Source organism: Canis lupus, chromosome 38 (genome assembly GCF_003254725.2).
Source record: "Canis lupus dingo isolate Sandy chromosome 38, ASM325472v2, whole genome shotgun sequence".
Taxonomy (NCBI): Eukaryota; Metazoa; Chordata; class Mammalia; order Carnivora; family Canidae; genus Canis; species Canis lupus.
The window spans coordinates 15805443-15825540 of record NC_064280.1 but is presented as its reverse complement, the minus strand read 5'-3'; the positions used below and the strand labels follow the sequence as shown (position 1 = coordinate 15825540).

The 20098-nt window shown below is 37.7% G+C and overlaps 1 protein-coding gene across 5 annotated transcripts in view; it reads right to left on the bottom strand.

Moving 5' to 3' along the window:
- Positions 1-20098, bottom strand: part of MARK1 (microtubule affinity regulating kinase 1) — a 116630-nt gene that overhangs the window by 25420 nt on the left and 71112 nt on the right. For all 5 annotated transcript variants that reach the window (XM_025420970.3, XM_025420966.3, XM_025420968.3 and 2 more), the window contains exons 6-9: positions 19658-19728; positions 14939-14995; positions 10188-10424; positions 9981-10100 (exon numbers count right to left, since the gene is read on the bottom strand). In XM_025420970.3, the coding sequence (XP_025276755.1) occupies positions 9981-10100; positions 10188-10424; positions 14939-14995; positions 19658-19728 (485 nt within the window). The remainder of the gene's footprint in view (positions 1-9980; positions 10101-10187; positions 10425-14938; positions 14996-19657; positions 19729-20098) is intronic.

Below are 20098 nucleotides of genomic sequence, written 5' to 3'. Positions count from 1 at the left end.
CCAGAGTCAAATTTAAGTGATGCTATAACAAGAGTCAGTCCTACTTTGTTAAAAGGCACCATAGTGGGGGCACCCTATGGAATGTGAAAATATTCACAACCATTAATACTCACAATATGTAGAGTAAATCCTACAACTCAGTAAAAATAAAAACTGTCTGATTAAAAAAGGGTAAAGAACTCAGATATTTCTCCAAAAGAATATATACCAAGAGCCAATAAGCATATGAAAAGATGCTAGCATCACTAATCATCGAAGAAATAAAAACCATGATGAGGTGTCACCTCCTATCTGTTAGGATGGCTACCATGGAAAACAATGAAAATAACAAGCATGGGTGAGCATGTGGAGAAACCGGAACCCTTGTGCACTTGTTGGTATGACTGTAAAATGGTGTCACTGCTATTGTCAACAGTATGGGGGTTCCTCAAAAAATTTAACAGTACAACTATGTGTATAATCTAGTTATTCCATCTCTGGGTATATAGTCAAAAGAACTGAAACAGGATACTGAAGGGTATTTGCACACCCATGTTCATCGAAACATTACTCACAATAGCCAGGATGTAGACCAACCGACACGTCTGATAGATGAATGACACAGTGGAATGTTATTCAGCCTTAAAACAAAATGCAATCCATACATATATTATGGATGAAACTTGAGGACATTTCTCAGTGAAATAAACCAGCCACAAAAAGACAGATAATCATTACATGAGGTATCTAAGGTGACTGATCTCCTAGAAATGCTAAGTAGAATGGTGTTTGCCAGGCGCTGGGAGAGGGGGTGACAGGGAGCTGTTCAATGGTACAGAGTCTCACTCATGCAAGGGGAACAAGTGCCAGAGATCTGCTGTCTAACAGTGGACACACAGGTAACAATACTGTAATGTATTCTTAAAAGCGTAGAGTATAAATTCATGTGTTATTTACTACACATACACAAAGACAACTAGTGGGGAATAATTCTGGGGCAATGATTCTCTATTAATTTGGAAAAATTTTTTAACATTTTATTACTACTGAATCCTAGGCTTTCATTCAGGAACATTCTAGGTGTTGATATATTGATATTCTTTGCCCAGGCCCTGCAAAGTATATTCTCCATTTTTAGACTTCACTTGCTAATGTTCTACTAAACAGAAAAGTAACATTCCGTACAGAGATCCTTTTGAGGCTAATTGTTTGCCCAGATACCTTCCCCTTACTTAATTATATTTAGTTAAAGTCATTCACTAGAAGACAGACCTCCAGAGTGTGCCTCTAAGAACTGGGATCTCTAAGAACACTGCTGTTCTGGATGGGAGGGATTTTCCAAAGATTCTGGTCATATGATATATATTTCAGTGAAAAATATGCAGATAATTCATATATGTTTAAAATTATGCAGACCTGTAACTCTTAAAAGATCACCACTAACTTTCTTCTTCCTCCCCCCTCATTTTATTGAGATGTAGCTGACATATAAACTTTGTATTAGTTTAAGGTATACAACGTAATGATGTGATATATAAACATATAAATATTATGAAATGAGCACCACAGTAAATTAACCCCCTATCGCTTCATATAGTCATAATTTTTTTTCTTCATGATGAAAATTTTTAAGATCTACTCACTTAGCAACTTTCAAATACACCTACAATGCAGTATAATTAACCACAGTCACTATGTTGTACATTAACACCCCTGTAACTGACTCAACTTATAACTGGAAACTTTTACCTTTAGACCACTTTTACTTATTTCATCCACCCACAATCTCCCACCTCTGGCAACCCTCGATCTGTTCTCATTTCTCAATTTTTTTTTTTTTTTTTTTTTTAGATTCCACATATAAATGAGATGATATGGTTTTTGTCTTTCTCTGAGCTAAGTGTTTACTGGCAGATGAATGGATAAAGAAAATGTATATATTCACATTTAAAAAATTAAGTATGTTATCCAGCTCATTTTAATAGAAGTAGACCCATTATAAACTCAAAAAAATAATAATGCTGCCACTAGTCTTTAGTGATTATTCATCAATAAAGGAAAGTATTGGGGAAGGTCCACACTGGGGGAGGGGAAGGGAAAAAGCAGAGCTGCAAACACCAGCTACATGATTTCCCAAAATGTTAAGGTCCTTCCTGTTCCTCAACTCCCCCTTCTCAAACAGTATGTCTGGCAAAAGCCTAGACAACAGCAGTTGGGCCCCAGTATCTGCAGAAGTAAAATTCTGCTGTTGGTAGAATTTCCTAGGTTGGAAGGAGAATATGTAAAAATCTTAAAGAATACAAAGGACTACGTCAGGACAGCTACACAGTACGTGCAATCCCACCAGTACTTGGCAAGCTCTAATCCAGCCCACCTACTCCCTGACACCCAGAGTGACTCACTTCCACAGCTGGACCCCGCTGAGGGAGGCCCACGGAGGTGGCAACTCAGTTGAGGCTTAAAAATGAAAGCCTTTAAACATGTTCCAAATAAATAGAACCAACTCCACCGCGCTCCACACACATGTGCACATGTAAGAGTGAGACAGCAAGTGCGCACAAGTAGGGGGAGAGGGAGAAGCAGACTCCCCGCTGAGCAGGGAGCCCAACATGGGGCTCGATCCCAGGACCCCAGTATCATAACCGGATCTGAAGGCAGACATTCAAACATCTGAGCCACCCAGGTGCCCCACAACATATTACTTTTTAATGGGAATTCTTTGCATGTTTTTTGATACTACGATGAATGAGTCTGGGCAAAGAAGGAAACTAACAGACATCAGCTAGACATAAATTCCTGTTTTTTTTTTTTTAAAGATTTTATTTATTAATTCATGAGACACACACAGAGAGAGAGGCAGAGACATAGGCAGAGGGAGAAGCAGGCTCTCCATGGACAGCCTCATTCGGGACTTGATCCCAGGACCCCAGGATCATGACCTGAGCCAAAGGCAGATGCTCAACCACTGAACTACCCAAGTCCCCCTATTCTGGTTTTTCAATAAATTCAAATTAAGTCCTCAGTGATGTTCTCAAGTTTTTTTTGTTTTTTTTTTTGTTTTTTTTTTTGTTCTCAAGTTTAAGATGACAATGTTAAGAGTCTGAAAATAACAACTAATGGAGAGAGATTTATAAATGGCCAAATTTTTGGTGAGTCAGATTCTGGAAGAGTAAGAGTTCATCACTCAACAAGGACCTGGAAGGGAGAGTGTGAGGGACCCAGGCAGAGGGCGCAGCAGGTGTGAAGAAGCCCAAGGGCAAACGAAGGTGGTGCTTGTCTGGGTTGCAGCAGGTTTGGTAAGCCTGGAACATATGTGGTGAGGTGGCTGGTGAGGCAAGATGAGGGGAGAAAATTCACAGGGACCGGAGGGTTTCTTTCAATCACATGAGGGACATCTTTGGAGGGTGCAATTCTGAAGTCTCTCTGGGCAGTGCGCGGAGAGTGGGTTGGAAGGGTTCATCACTGGAAGCCCAGAAGTCAGCTAAGAGGCTTTAGCGAGAATCTAGGAGAAAGAGGGTGCCAGTCTGACTCAAACAAGGCAGTGGTAATGGGAAAAGAGACATTTTCAATATCTGGCTGGTAAAAATCAACAAAACTTTGTGACTGGATATGAGGAGGTACGATGAGGTGAGACAATTCAGAAAAAGATGGAGCCAAGGTTCCCAGTTGACAACTGAGCAGCGGTTGACAGTATTCATTGAGAAAGCACGCTCGGAAGGAGAAGGAGGCCGGATGGGGAAGCACGCGGCTGACTTTTGTGGTAGCTGAGTTCGAGATGCTATGGGTTATCTAAACAGACACATTATGTAAACTCCAGAGAAGCTCAAGGGAAATCTGGGCTGGGGACGGAGATTCAGAAACAGCCAACACACATGATAATGGAAGCTGTGGAGCGGGTGGGATTCTCAAGGAAACCTAATAGAGTCCGAATGAGCGGAAGACGGCCTGATGGCAGAGTCCTGTGGAACAGTGACATTTAAGGGCTAGGAAGAAAAGTAACCCACCACGTCAACGGAGGAGGAAAATCTGCACAGTGGGACCTGAAAAACAAGGTAAGAGTCTTTAGAAGAGGGCACAGTGGTGTCCTGTCAACGCAAGTGACTGCTCAAAAAGCAGGTGCTGTGTTGAGGAGCAAAGAGGAGGTGGCTTCATTGGGGTGGTTGCTGGGGGCCTGGCACTGCTGACTCTAGGCAGAGATGCTTCTTTAAAAGGGCAGAAAAAAATGAGTGGGAAATATCAGAAAGGGAGACAGAACATGAGGGACCCCTAACTCTGGGAAACGAACTAGGGGTGGTAAGAAAGGGAGGTGGGCAGGGGGTGGGGGTGACTGGGTGATGGGCACCGAGGGGGGCACTTGACGGGTGAGCACTGGGTGTTATAACATATGTTGGCAAACTGAACACCAATAAAAATAAATTTATAAAAAAAATTTAAAAATAAAAATATTTAAAAAGAAAACAAAACAAAAAAGTCAGGGCAGAAAGAGAGGAACAAGAAGGGAAACTGGATGGGCACTGTGGGATTGAAGGGTGTCTTTGTCTAAGTGGAAGACACAAGTACAAAGGCTGAGAGCTAAAGGCGTCAGCAGAGAGGAGGCGAGGAGGTCCAGAAGAGGGAGCTTCTCTGAAGGCCTGAGATACTGAGAGGGCACTTGCGTGTCTCCTTCACTAAAGCTGGAGTCCTTGAGGATCAAGACTGTGTCTTGCACTATCTTTCCCAGCACACGTGCCTGTTGTCGCTTTTGAACTGGGCAGTATTTTAAAATAAAGCTGCTACAGGAGTTCTGGGTATAGTGAACTGTTGAGAGGAGCTTAGCAACGACGAGGACTGAAGAAGTTGCTAGAATGCCCGGGACACAGACAATCGCGGGCTGCGGAAATGGAAGAAAGAAAAGCTTGAGGTACAACTCAAAGCACTGGATGACAGGATTTGTTCTGGGAATGAGGGAAAGAAAGGCGGGCATCTAAGAGGGTTCTAAGGATTTAATTCAGGTGTTTGGTAGAATGAATAGGATATCCATGACTTAGGTAAGAAACACAGGAGCAATAACAGATTTGATAGCTGGGCGATAGGCAATTAAAAGCAAACTAAAGATCATCCGAGTTTTCTGAGGTTTCTCAATTACACTGTGTTTATTTGGTGTTCATTTCATGACCATTAGGTATCTGTCCACATCAAGGAAAAATATGTATGTGAATCAAATCCTCTGGCAACTTGTCTTTTATTTGGGGAAATGAGATTTACTCACGGAACCTGAAAAAAATCTGAACACACAACAGAATTAACTATTCAAAAAAGTGTGCTAAAAGAGTTTTTGCTTTGAGGCCAAGGCAGAAATGCCACCCCCCCCTTCCGAAATGGAGGTACTGTGGCACAGGGGCGTGTTCACGGAACCTGACCTGTGTAGTTTCAGGCAGGGTACAAATCACCAAGCCAGCAAACTGCACTAGACCAGCTGAATAAACTAATCCATTTTAGATTTCCTTTGAGATCTCTCTCCTTTCTTTTTTTTAAAAAAGTAATCTCTATGCCCAATGTAGGGCTTGAACTCATAACCCCAAGATCAAGAGTCACATGCTCCACTGACTGAGCCAGCCAGGTGCCCCTGAGGTATCTCAAAATGAGAAATAAGAGGTCAAACAGCATTCCAAACCGAACAAGAGAGAGTTTAGCCAATGAACATAGATGACTACTTGCTGAGAAATTCTATCAAAATAACTGATTCAGATGAATTATAAAGAAATAAACTAATAATGGAAATATACACCCTACACTTAAGGTACACATTAAAAATTTATGGACTTTAGTAGGATAGCCAGATGGAAATAATTTTTCTTAAATGGTTTCAACCTCTATAAAAGTTCACCATATGCTTCTGAATCTGTACTTAGAAAACCTGCATTAAAAACATTATTATTTTTACTATTATTATTATTATTTGCTTTATTGCCTCTTGTATTTGGCAGACACAAGCAAAATTTTTAAGATCATCTTAGCAGCAGCGGATGAGGTGTTAAAGCACAAATAAATATTTTTTTGCGGAGGAACACAGATGATGGAGAAAGAGCAATAAAGAGGAGTTTTGCCTTTGCTTCAAATTTTGCATTATTTTGAAAGGTAACATAGTCCACTCCAGTTAAGGACTGCAAAAATTAAAGACATACATAGAGGGGATAGCAGAAAAAAATTGTTAGTTTGTTTCTAATAAAAAAATCTAGATATACCAATATTCCATTAACTAGGGAAAAAATAGTACATAACATAAGCACAAATCCTTTTAAAATCATGTGTGATACTATCCTTCCCGTTATTAGTGCAATGAGCACACTTTGCCAGCTTTCATATATAGAACCTGAAAAAAATTATGTAACCGTTTAGTTCTAGAGACAACAGGTCAAGCAAGTAGAATGTGAAACTAATTTCATTCGTTTTATTTTCATGGGGGATAAATAAGGTACTTAATAATATATAAGGCTTTAAGAAAGACTTTAATAAAGTATGTAGTCTTAATTTGAGAAGCAACAGGAGGATATCTGAGTTAAATCTGAAGTTTAGTAAGATAATAAATAGCCACGTAAGATTCTTTAAATTGAATTTCAAATATTAACATGTTATATGGTGAAGAAAGACTAGTAGTGTTTGCTCTCCTCAGTTAACTCTTGATATTCATATATATTTTATTTTTTTTAATTTTATTTATTTATTTATTTATTTATTTATTTATTTATTTATTTATTTATTTATTTATTTATGATAGTCACACAGAGAGAGAGAGAGAGAGGCAGAGACATAGGCAGAGGGAGAAGCAGGCTCCATGCACCGGGAGCCCGACGTGGGATTCGATCCCGGGTCTCCAGGATCGTGCCCTGGGCTAAAGGCAGGCGCCAAACCGCTGCGCCACCCAGGGATCCCCAACTCTTGATATTCAAAAAACACTGAAAAAATTACATACAGTTCCATTCTTTTACAAATATAAGAATTGAGAGGAAATATTTCATATTAAAATGTACAAAGCTGATACAGATTTGCAAGGCTGATTAACTAGACTCCATTAGATAAGCAGCTCAGAGACAGAGAGCTTATATACAAAGAAGCAAAGTTAACCTAGTCATTAAAAATATTAAGCATTGTCTCTGATGAAGTAAATACAAATTGAAGCAATTATGACAAACTATGTAACTACCTTAAAGACATCAAATATTAGAAATTATATCAAATACTGATTCAAGCTGTAAAGAATAGAGACCTTCAAATACCTTAGATCACACACAATCTTTTAGCAATGAATACCAGACTGTTTATACCCTTTGATGCACTAATTACACTCTGGAGAATATATCCAAGCATATATCCCAAAGGGGAAAAAAGTATATCACATTATTTTTAGTAAAAACAATGGAAACAACTGAAATGTGCCACAAGCAGGGGATGATACGTAACCCAAAGAAAACAACATTGCTACTGGCAAGGAAGGAGCTCATGCTTATGGTAAAGCAGAAAGTACATAGCCCCAAACTTTTAAGTCAAAAGAAGAAAAAGAATGCAACATGACAGGAAACATTACTACTGTACCAAAATTTACGTTTATACACTCAAGACCAGTGTTTTGAAAACAGCTATTTTTTTAGAGGATTTTTTTTTTTTTGCTGTATAGTTGCTCCTGAAGTTGGTATGAAAGATAAAAGAAGATTAAAATAATTTTTGACATCATTGCTATTTCAAGGGGAGTTTCTCAAGGTTTAGTGTAAGAAATCTTTCTTCCCTTTTTTTTTTTTTTAAACAGTGTCAGGCTTCTCTGGAAAGTTATTTCTGGGAACTGTGAAGCAGACAGCCTTTGTACGGCCATAGCTGCAATTTTATGATAATATTTCCAATGCACACTCATGGGTCTGTGGCTGGAAAACTTAGTTTTGATAAGCTGGAACAGAAGGTTCCAGACTATATTCAAATACATCAAGTTGAGATTCTGATGATCAAATGTTTTAGTATAATAATTTGGCTTTTAAGTTCAACCCAGAATTCTAATACTTTAATCCTTTGCATTTTAATGCTAAGGATGAAAGACTTAAATATGTGGCTACTGTAAATTAATCATCTTTAAGTGACTAAGTACATCATACTTAGACAAACTAAGAGATTTACAACATCTATAATAATTTTGTCTGTTCTTTTTGTTCTTCTCATGAGTTAGGCTGACACCTCAACCAAGGACATTTTATTAAGTGACATTCGGATAAACTAGATTCCTATGATAGAAGTGGGTCATAAAGCAGGATTAAGAAAGACTCAGGTTGCCGTAAAATTTGACTTATTTTTTAAATAGTCTTTATTTTTTTAAACTAATAAGCTCTACATCCAACATGGGGCTTGAACTCACGACCCCAAGATGAAGAGTCACATGCTCCTCCACCTGAGCCAGCCAGGGTCCCCTGTTGCCATAAAATTTTAGAACTGAAGTGAGAGTCAACAGTTTTAACTTTTTCACTGTTTCACATAACTTCCTATGAATAATGGTTAAAAATAAGTTTAAAAAAGTAGTAACATTAAAGGAAGCTTTTCTTTTTTCACAGGCCTCTCTATGAAAACATTACTAACATATCCTTTTACCCACAAAGGACCAAAAAAAAAAAAAAAAAAAAACCCACAAAAATTATGGGAAGGAACTAACTGCATTTAAACAAATAAGTCAGTAAAAAATAGCCGATATGTGATTCACTGATGTAAAGCATTTAAAATAATCTCCCAGGGGAAATTATTTTATATCACCATCTTTAAACTTCCACCAAAATACATTGTATATTTTAGTGGAAATTATTTGTGGAAATAAAATTACAAAGCCCAAACTAAGCTGAGAGCTCTGTACACAGGGATGGCTCACTACAAGGTTGTCTCCTAACCAGCATGAAGTCTGTGCCAGAAAGCCCCATTGCTACACTAAAAAGTACGGTTTAAATGAGATTAATTCTCTGAATTTTGTACCCCATCTACTAAGGCAAATAAATGAAGACAAAAGAGTACCAGTGAACAATATATGCTGGATCTCTGAATTATCTTAGTATTGGTTAAAATATCATTCTTAGATGGGCGAAATACTTAGAAAGAAGTTGTTTAATTGCAGTGTCAGCAGGAAAAAAGGTTAGATATTTGGGTTGTGTGAACCTCTGATATTATTTGGCTATAACATGTTAGTACCTTTGTAGTATAATAGCAACTATTATAAGACACATGGAACGTAGGTAGACAACAGAACAATGTGTTAAGAAACAAAATTCCTGTTTCTAGTATGTTCTACTTAAATTGTACATTTTCTGTTATCAGAGATTTCTTTAAATTTTTTAAATATCAGCTTCTAAGTTCAGATACAGTCATGAAATACTGGATTAGAACTTCAACTAACTTTTTAAAAAATATTTTAATTATTTATTTGAGAGATGGAGCCCGACAGAGAGAGAGAGAGAGAGAGCACAAGTGGTAGAGAGGGAGAAGCAGGCTGTCCACTGAACAGGGAACGTGATTGCAGGACTCGATCCCAGGACCCTGGGATCATGACCTGAGCTGAAGGCAGACACCTAGTGGCTTAATGGACTGCGCCACTCAGGCACCCTTTCATCTGATTTTTTTTTAATCTTCCAAATATCTATACTGCTAAATACAAGGTTCTCATATTGGTGCAAGCAATTTCTCACAGAGGCCAGGTTTTCCCCCTTCTTCAACAAAAAGCCAATTTTATTCCTATTTTCATGTTGTCTTAATTTGGTACTTCATTGCAGGACAAAGAAGGAATAACTGTCTTTAAAGAAACAGACTGTGACAACTTTTGAGTAGCGAAAGAATCATGTTGCCTTCACTAGTTCTAAACAGGTTGCATGACTTGCCGATTTTCCAAACAAAAGAAAACAAAAACAAAAAAACGACCAGGGAGGAATTATTGAAAATGTGCTTCAGTTCTTAGAATATTTTAATTGTTGAACTTTAAATCTGGAGTACAAGAAAGTACTTACTTCTAAGCTGCCTCTCTTTATTGGATTCAGCACCAATAATTTCTTCAGAAGATTTTCACAGTCAGTGGACATATAGAAAGGAATACGGTACTTCCCTCGTAAGACTCGCTCCCGTAGTTCCTTAAAAAGGCAAAGGAAGCACTCATGACTGGCTGCTGAAGTGATCACGCCTGGATATAAAAGATTAGCACTGAATTTCACGGATACCTTCAAATTCTGGCCATCAAAAGGCAAGGAGCCACTGACTAGTGTATAGAGAATGACGCCGAGGCTCCACACGTCCACTTCAGGCCCATCGTACTTCTTTCCTTGGAAAAGCTCAGGGGCAGCATAGGGCGGGCTTCCACAAAATGTGTCCAATTTGTTCCCAACTGTAAATTCATTACTAAAACCAAAGTCAGCAATTTTAATATTCATATCAGCATCAAGGAGAAGGTTTTCAGCCTAAGAGAAAAATAATAAGAAGGACAATGTAAATGCCTACATCAAGCAAAATATTAATTGTTTCAGATCAACATATATTTCTTGCTTCTCTCTCTCTCTTTTTTTTTTTTTTTTGAGAGAGAGAGAGAGAGAGAGAGAGAGAGAGAGAGAGAGAGAATGCCACTGGGAGGAGTGGGGCAGGACAGAGGGAGAGGGAGCAGGCTCCATGCCCAGCACAGAACCCCACGGAGGGCTCAGTCTCATGACCCTGAAAGCACGACCTGCGCTGAAATCAAGAGTCAGAGGCTCAACTGACTGAACCATCAGGCACCCCTTTTGCTTTTCTTTCTTTTTTATTTATTCAGAGAGAGAGAGAGAGGCAGAGACACAGGCGGAGAGAGAAGCAGGCACCATGCAGAGAGCCCGATGTGGTACTCGATCCCGGGTCTCCAGGATCACGCCCTGGGCTGCAGGCGGCGCTAAACCGCTGAGCCACCCAGGCTGCCCTGCTTTTCATTTTTAAGCATATCATCAAATTAGAAGCCCAGCATGGTGCTTCAATCCATAACTCTTCAGAATCACATCTATATAAGATTAATTTAATTTTATTTTTTTAAAGATTTATTTATTTATTTATTTATTTATGATAGACATAGAGAGAGAGAGAGAGAGAGAGAGAGAGGCAGAGACACAGGAGGAGGGAGAAGCAGGCTCCATGCCAGGAGCCCGACGTGGGACTCGATCCTGGGACTCCAGGATCGTGCCCTGGGCCAAAGGCAGGCGCTAAACCGCTAAGCCACCCAGGGATCCCCTATAAGATTAATTTTAATGCTATAAAAAGGAAGCTCTCGTTTATAAGGGTATCCTGCAACTATTTGAAAAAAGTTACTTAAAACACTTTTTCTTCCACACATTATTTTTTTTTAAGATTTTATTTATTCATGAGAAACACAGAGAGAGAGGCAGAGACATAGGCAGAGGGAGAGGGCAGGCTCCCTGCGGGCAGCTTGAAGCAGGACTTGATCCCAGAACCCCAGGATTGCAACCAGAGCTAAACACAGACGCTCAACCACTGAGCTACCCAGGTGCCTCCTTCCACACATTACGGTAAACCCATTTTTTTTTCCTTCATGGTAATAAACATCCTGGAACTGTACCTTAATATGACCTATTTTTAAAAATACAAGTTAACATAACTCTAGCGCTTTGGGGGCTTAAACCAACAAGTTTACTCAAAAGTCCTCTATTTTAATAGAGTATCATTGGTTAATGCAAAGCTCAAGAGTATACTTAAAATAACTGCCAGTCAGGGGTTCTCTGACTACTGAATTCAATCCTTTGTCTTCTCTTATAGAATGCTTCCCCAGCAAAGTTTTGTTCTTTTAGTAAAACTAAACAATACAATACAGCCTCCACTAGACCTTGTTTAAGTTTCCTTTTGCTGTTCTAAAACTAGATTCTCAAAACAAAAACAAAAATAAAAACAAAGGGATCCCTAGGTGGCTCAGCAGTTTAGCGCCTGCCTTCGGCTCAGGGAGTGATCCTGGAGACCTGGGATTGAGTCCCACGTCAGGATCCTTGCATGGAGCCTGCTTCTCCCTCTGCCTGTGTCTCTGCCTCTCTCTCTCTCTGTGTGTCTCTCATGAATAAATAAATAAAATCTTAAAAAACAAAACAAAACAAAACAAAACCCTAAATTCTCTTCTGGAGGTATATTTTGGTAGAAAGCAGTGATTTCCACCCCTATATTTTTAGAAGCTGGTTTTCCAAAATCCTGAATCATTAAAAAAAAAAAAAAAAGTTTTAAATGTGCCTTTTGTAAATATAAGCAATTCAATATAGTCTTTGCTTTTGTACATGTTTTATTCCAAACTCTTTTATAACTGATGGCCTAAGGAATTATATATTATTTTGTAGATATATTTTATGGGGTTACAAAAGGAGTAAAATTTAGCTACAATGAAAACCAGAGTTCTCTCTATTGCTCCAGAGCCAGGCACTCTACCCACCATACAGTTCTTCCCTCCCTCACCCTCCGTTTTTCCTTTTCTAAGGCATGCTAGCTTGGGATATCGGTTTTGAGAAATGGAGGTACATCTAACATCCAAATATATGTGATAATAATGAGGTTCGTTTATGACATAAATAGCACATAAATTTGGGAGATTCATCTTAAATTCTAACACTGATGGGCTGTGTGACAAAACCAAGTTATTTTGATGTTCTGATGTAAGGGCCTGGTCATTGTAAATTTCTGGGACCAAGTGTGAGCAAGCTGGACTTTCCTAGTTTCTGTGATGAGGTCTGGATGGATACTGAAGCACGCAAGCTGCCCTGCAAGAGCTGAACTGGGAGGGACTCTGGGGTCTGCTCCAGGAGCGCACGGGAAAACGTGTCCCCTGACTGGAGGGAAACTCAGGGTGTTGAACATGATTCATTTTTTCCTCAGATTTCTGTTCATATAGCAAATGAGACGATAGGTGGGTGTCAAACACACAGCCAGGGAACAGTCTTCTCCTTTCTCTTTCTCTGTAGAAGTGATTTCTCCTTAAAATAGTTGCAGGAGGAAACTAAGAAATAGAAAATTTTGGAGCAGTAGAAAATCTGCAACCTCAGAAAAATGGAGCCAAAATACAGGATTAGATTTCTGACAAGTGCTTAAGACAGTCGTTTTTTTGTGTTTGTTTGTTTGTTTGTTTTTTTAAGTAGCTCCATGCCCAGTATGGAGCCCAATGGGGCTTGAACTCATGACCCTGAGATCAAGACCTGAGCTGAGATCAAGAGTCAGACACTTAGCCAACTGAGCTACCCAGGTGCCCCTTAAAACTGTATTTTTAAGTAGAATACAAACTAGTATTAGTAACTGACAGAGGTCATGGGGAGAAAAGTAATAAAAGAAAAATAGACTCCTAGGTAAGGAACGATGAAAGTTAAGTTTGGAGGAAGAGAGAAAGAGGGAGGGAAAAAAGACAAATATTTCAGTTCCAGGACTTTTTACTTTTAATAAAAGAAAAAAAAATCACACCTATTCGGTCATACCATTTCTTTCTTTTTAAAATTTATTTATTTATTGAGGTGAGGGGAGTGAGCACACAGGCAGGGGGAGGAGCAGAGGGAGAGGAAGAGAGAGAATTGTCAAGCAGCTCCCTGCTGAGCACAGAGCCTCAGGTGAGGCTGGATCTCCCAACACCAAGATCATGTCTGAGCCGAAATCAAGAGACGGATGCTCAACCAACTGTGCTACCCAGGCACCCTTATTTTATATATTTTTTTAAAAAATTATATACATATATACTTAAGGTATGTCTCAAAATTATTTTATATACACAGTGAAATAATTACAACAACCAAACTAATTAACTTATTACCTCCTCACTTAGTTATTTGTGTGTGTGTGATGAGGGCACACTCATATAAATAAATCTACTGTCTGAAGCAAATTTCCTAGCATACAATACAGTATTAACTTTTTGAATGTGACACCAAAAGCTCAGGAGCCAAAGCAAAAAGAAATGAGAGACTTCATTCAAACTAAAGAGCTTCTGCATAGGAAAGGAAACCATCAACAGAGAGGTAACCTGTGGATTGGGAGAAAATATTTGCAAACTTTACATCTAATAAAGGATATCCAAAATACATAAGGAACTCATAGAACTCAGTAGCAAAAAAACAAACATCACAATTAAAAAATGAGCGGAAGTCCCTGAACTGACATTTTCCAAAGACATACAAATGGTCAAGAGGTATATGAAAAGGTGCCCAACATCACTAACCATCAGGGATCTGTAAATCACAAGCACAATAACACTTCCCACCTGTTAGAATGGCCACCACCAAAAATATAAAAGATAATAAGTGTTGGCAAAACTGTGGAGAAATGGGAACTCCTGTCTAGTTGGTGGGAATGTAGGTTGGTAGAGCCATTATGGAAAACAGGATGGAGCTTCCTTGAGAATATAAAAGTGGAACTACCACATGATCCAGCAATTTTTCTTCTGGGTATAAACCCAGAGGAAATGAGAGAGTACCCTGAAGAGATATCTGTGCTCCCATGCTGACTGCCACAAACTTTTCCTGACTGTTAAAATTTCTTATTCCAAATATGTTAATTTATACTCATCACATGCGTTTGATGTTTGCAAAATCATTTAAAGGCTCCCCCTGTTTCCTTGAACTTTAACGTAGAGAATGAACTCTGGGACTTACAGCAGACAAACCTGGTCGTATGCCCTACCGTGCTTCTGACAGAATGGGATCTCAGGCATTTTTAGTGGGGACAAAGTTCAGATTTATCTATTAAAACAAGCTTATTAATGGTGAATCAAATCCTCGAGCCTTTAACACCATATAACTTCTCCTTCCTATTTTCTTTCTTTTCTCAGAGAAAATACTGCCTTTTATGATGTTGCTATGAAGATGATGTAAAAACTCCTTCCTTGGAGTGTTAGGCACAATTAAGCAACTGCAAAGATGGCTCTAATACTAAAAAACATCTGTTCATGATTAAGCTTTTTGTTATCAACTCAGTGGCTTACCTTAAGATCACGGTGAACAATGCACTTTTGATGGCAATACTGCACAGCAGATACAATCTAAAATAAATATTTGGATAAAAGATACATAATTATTTTATGCTAAAAACACTGCAATTTTCCCCCAATGATCATCTCCAATTGAGATAAATTATCAACTTAGATTTTAAAGTAGCACTGAATAGTTCTTAATAAAGTTAAAATGAGGAAAAGTTCACTTTTAAATGTGGACAGTATAGATAAGCAGCATTCTCTTATTAAAACAGTAAAATATTTGTCAGAGTCCATGAAAATTTTTATGGGCTGCTACATTTCTCTACTGACATGGACAAGTGTGTAGTTTGCAGTTCTGATCAAATGGTTTATTCCAACGTTGGGATAAGAGCTTTGGCACACATGAATCAGTCTATTTTAGGAATTATTATCAAATGTATTCCAGGCATGTTTTTTAAGTAAGGCCAATTTACTAAGAACTTATCAGTGGGGTATTTGGCATCGTCCTGTATTTGTTCATATATAAAGAAATGGGAAAACTGTTCAGCCTTAAGATGAAACCCAATTATCAAAAAAAAAAAAGAGGGAAAAATCAAATTAATATTAAACCTGTTATTAGGTCAATCAGGCAAAGTATTCTTTCCCTAACTAGATTTTGTATGTAATTGTAATTTTTAGCCATTATATAGGGCTCTTTGGGGATAAAAGACTATAAGAGGAGGAACCCAACAGTAAGAGCCAAAGATACAAGTGAGAAATAGATTATAGACACTTTTATGATAGTTGTTCACTACATAAAATACAGAAATTTAAAGAATCAGATAGCAATAAAAGTAAGAACTACTTTGTACATTAATTGTAGCTGATGTACAAGAGGACGGCCATTTTAATGCACAGCAGAACATTCAATCCTGTGGATTCAGTTAAATGGAAACAGAATATGAATTCTGAATTTTGGTTAGGCATTTACAAATGGAGGTAGAAATTAGATTTTTAAAAGTCTAAAGATGATGTGAAGTATGACCATGCTAATAGAAGTGTGGGTTAAAAAAAAACCTTCACAGAAGGGAGATTGGTAGTTCTGTACAACATTATTCTAACATATATCAAAATAGTTCAGACAGAAACATGAATTCAAAACAAAATCAACACACAATGAGTAATATATAATTCAATTAAGTTCATTTTGATTCAATAGTTTATTGAGTACCTGCTATGTGCAAGAAAATGTGCCGGTCGCTAGTGGAATACAAAATGAGCACTACATGGACCCTGCCCTGAAGGAGCTGAAAGTCTGGTTATGAGAAAACATGTATAGAACATGCATATGAGCAACTATAATACAAGGCAGAAGCAGAGAAGTAGAGGTACAGAGAAGTGAGGGGAATCATATCAAATAAAGAACAATTTCAGTTAGAAATGCTGTCTGGACTAGGTGATATTTGATCTAAGCCATCCTGAATGAGAGTAACATTTGAAGATGGGAGATCGGGTGATGGGGAGGCAGGGGTAAGGTGGTGAAATACACTGAGGTTGAAGCAACATAATATATTTGAAAAGCAGGTATGAAAATGGCAATAGTGGGAGTGCATTCCAAACTAAGCTGGTACTACAGAACCACTCAATGTTTTTAAGCAAAGCAACTGTGAATGTTTATGATCAATCTGAAGTGTAAATTCCCCCCAAACAGCAGAATCTTATGATGCATACTTGTAAGTATTAGCTTTCTTAAGCAATATGCTTTAAAATTCTAATATCCAATTTTCATTAAAAACATTTATTAGCCAAGAGATATATACCCTTACATATAAATATTAACACATCTTAATGAATATACTACAAGGTTATTTTTAGTAATATTGGTTTTCGAATCACTTTGTCTTGGTAACAGGGAAGAAGGCATGCTATTGATATTGATTTGGTTATCAAACATGCATTTCGACATTAGACAGAATGGTCTCCATGAAAGCAGTTCTACAGGCATTTCTGGAATAAAAATCCCCTGAGCCTTAAAACCTTAAGAATGGAAAGATAATTAAGAGAATGCTCTGTATTAAGCACTTTATTCTCCCCAAACTCTATGACCTCTGGCTTCTATCAGTTAAATGTGGTGGCTTATAATATTACTTAACTAGCAGGGTACAATTTCTGCTGTGCAAGAGTTCTCCCTTCTGTCTGACTCACTGCCAAGAATCAAGAATCCCCATGCACAACCTAAATTTTACTGAATTATCCTATGGTCGGATTCTCCTATCCCAAAACATTCTGTACCTCATCAAGTAGAATATAGGAACTTCCTTTATGATTGTTCTTCTATGGATCTGAAAACACGATTTACAATCAACCCTGCACTGACCCTAAAACCAGACCTGTCAGTGTTTTGCCATGATGTGCGAATGTTGGCTTGCTTTACAATTAACTTATAATTGAGTCAGGAATTCCCAAGCTTTAAGGAGTAGTCTTGATATTGGAAGAGTTGAATCAATATTGTGATTTTCTTTCAGGTCCTCAAAACTTCAGGAATGCAGAGGTACTTGTATGGTCCATGGCTGCTGAAGTGCTCTTAAATTGTCTTTGGCTGTATCAAATGTAGAGTCAAGGACATATATACATATGTACTTGCTAACACAGTACATTCCTACTGTTAAAAGTTTAAAAAATAACTTCATGATACAGAGCAAAAAAAGTACACATTTATTGTCTTAAATTTATAAAGAAGAATATGCACCTCAAAGGCAAATTAAAAAACATGACCTTTTGTCAAATGACTACAAAATATACATTTTAATATTTAATATATTTAGTATTTAAATACATTTAATATTTATAATAAAATTATAAAGAAAATATTTCCTATTACATTTTAAATAGCATTTGACACTCAACCTCTGCAACATGAAGAATATTTCAAAAAATAAGTCAGACTTTATTTTCCAAAAAAGCCAATTCATAATTATTTGGGTCTTTAAAAAACATCTGTGTTCCAGCCTCCTCTCCTGTTCCCACCCAACAGAAAAGATGGGCAAGTTCTCTGTAATAGCAGGCACCGTCACCTTCTCTAATTCCAGGGTACCCAACACAGTTTTCTCCACACAGTATGATTTCAGTGAATCAATACAGCCAGCCGACTAAAAAGAACAAGAGTAGTAGCAGTCTATAAAATGTAGTAAGATCCCAGTGGAAATATTTAACGTCGAGTGTAATTTTCACACTGGTCGGCTACTAACTACAACTGCGCGACCGATACCAAGAGAACCATGACATTCAAAGTGATGGCCAGTGCTTCATCTAAGGTGAGCCTCCGTCCCGGACTGCAGAGGACCACACAGTACGTGGCTGAACGCCACTCAGGTCTTCAATGTTCTGAGCTCAGTACCAGCTGCCTTTAGATTTCCGGTATTTTAGGAAGAATGTTTCTACAAATCTATCCTGAATCTAAGGGCTATGCCTATCTTTGGTATAAAGCATTTCATAAATTATGTTCCAAAAAGAATGACTCTATGAGATATCAACAATAGTTTTATCAAACTCACTTCATGATCAATGTGGAGAACACTAGGTAAAAAAAAACAGTGAAACAGGTTTTTTAATTGCCTTTCCTCGAGAACTTTCAACTTTTTTCTAATTGTTTATGTAACATAAACGTAATACCTCTTAGAGGAAGACCCTATATCCATGTTCGGTGTTTCCCAAACCTACTGATCACAGATAGATCAGTAGCCATGCTTATAGAAGTACTGAGCTATTTTTAAATGAAATATTTTAAATTCATTAAAGTTTGGACTATAGCAAGTTGCCTGCTGAAATTTTACTTTAGTAAATTTTCTGAACAATTTACAATTCATTATTTGTCACTTCTACAGTAATTTATAAAGTATATTAATTTTAATCACTTCACTCCTAAAAATTAGAAGTAAAATCCTAGATTTTTACTATTTCCTTCTTTCTTTCTTAAAGATTTTATTTATTTATTTGACAGAGAGAGAGAGAGAGAGAGCAAGAGCACAAGCAGGGGCAGAGACAGCGGGCGGGGCTGGGGAAGCAGGTTCCCTGCTGAGCAGGGAGCCCAATGTGGGGCTGGATCCCAGGATGCTGAGATCATGACCTGAGCCGAAGGCAGATGCTTAACCAACTGAGCTACCCAGGTACCCCTTAAATTACTTTTTCTTATTTTATGATTTCTATAACAAGTCATGTTCAATTTGAACCGGAAATATACACATCTTACCTTATTCTTTCACATTTGTAAGGTTTCTTGCCTACTTGACTAAATAAAACTGACCACAGGCTTTAAATCTACAAAGATATGAGTTCTAATACCAAGACGTCCTTAATGACAAAAGAAAATACAATACCATCTTTAAGTAGTATGTGTATATACTGTATACCTGAAGCAATTAATACTTGGTAATAATTATTGGATAAAGGATTAAGTATTTCTTTTCTTTCTTAATCTAGTCTGTATTTCCAAAACTATCAATGAATTAATGAGACTCACCTATAAACATTCCACTATTTATGAACATCTAAAAATAACCATATGCAACTATCTTAAATTTAAATTCAGGAAGAACAATTTCTTCTTCAGTTTCCCATTCTTAAAAAGTGTAAGAAAGCAGGAATTTTTCTTTTTAAAATACCACATACTCTGAAGTCCAGTTTGTGATACTGTCCATTGTATATCACTAAAAACATTAGCAAAACAAAGTTAGAAACTACTTTCCATACCTGCCTAAATTTTGCACGGGCCTCTTTTTCTTTCATTCTTCCATGGGCAACTAAGTAATCAAATACTTCACCTGAATCAGAAAGGTAAAGCAGGCAGTAAAATACACATCGATTAACAATATAAGCAATGTCAAGTTGTGGCCTTGTTTTTAGAGAAGCTCTGGCCCACAATTTTCTGGTAGTTTTACATAAATCACAAACTATTACATGAAGAGAAAAAGGGGGGAGGCTACACATAAAATTGAGTATCCGTAGCAGCTTATGATTTAGCAAAACTCTTTTAAAGTCACAAAAACATAACCGAGAAAACTTGCTTTCTGATTTCAAGTATCACACAAAAATACAGTCAACTCTTTATTATCCATTCTAATAAAGGGAAGCCACAGTGTGAGCAATCAAAAATTACATCTGGCTTTGTATTTGGGGCCTACGTGTCAGACA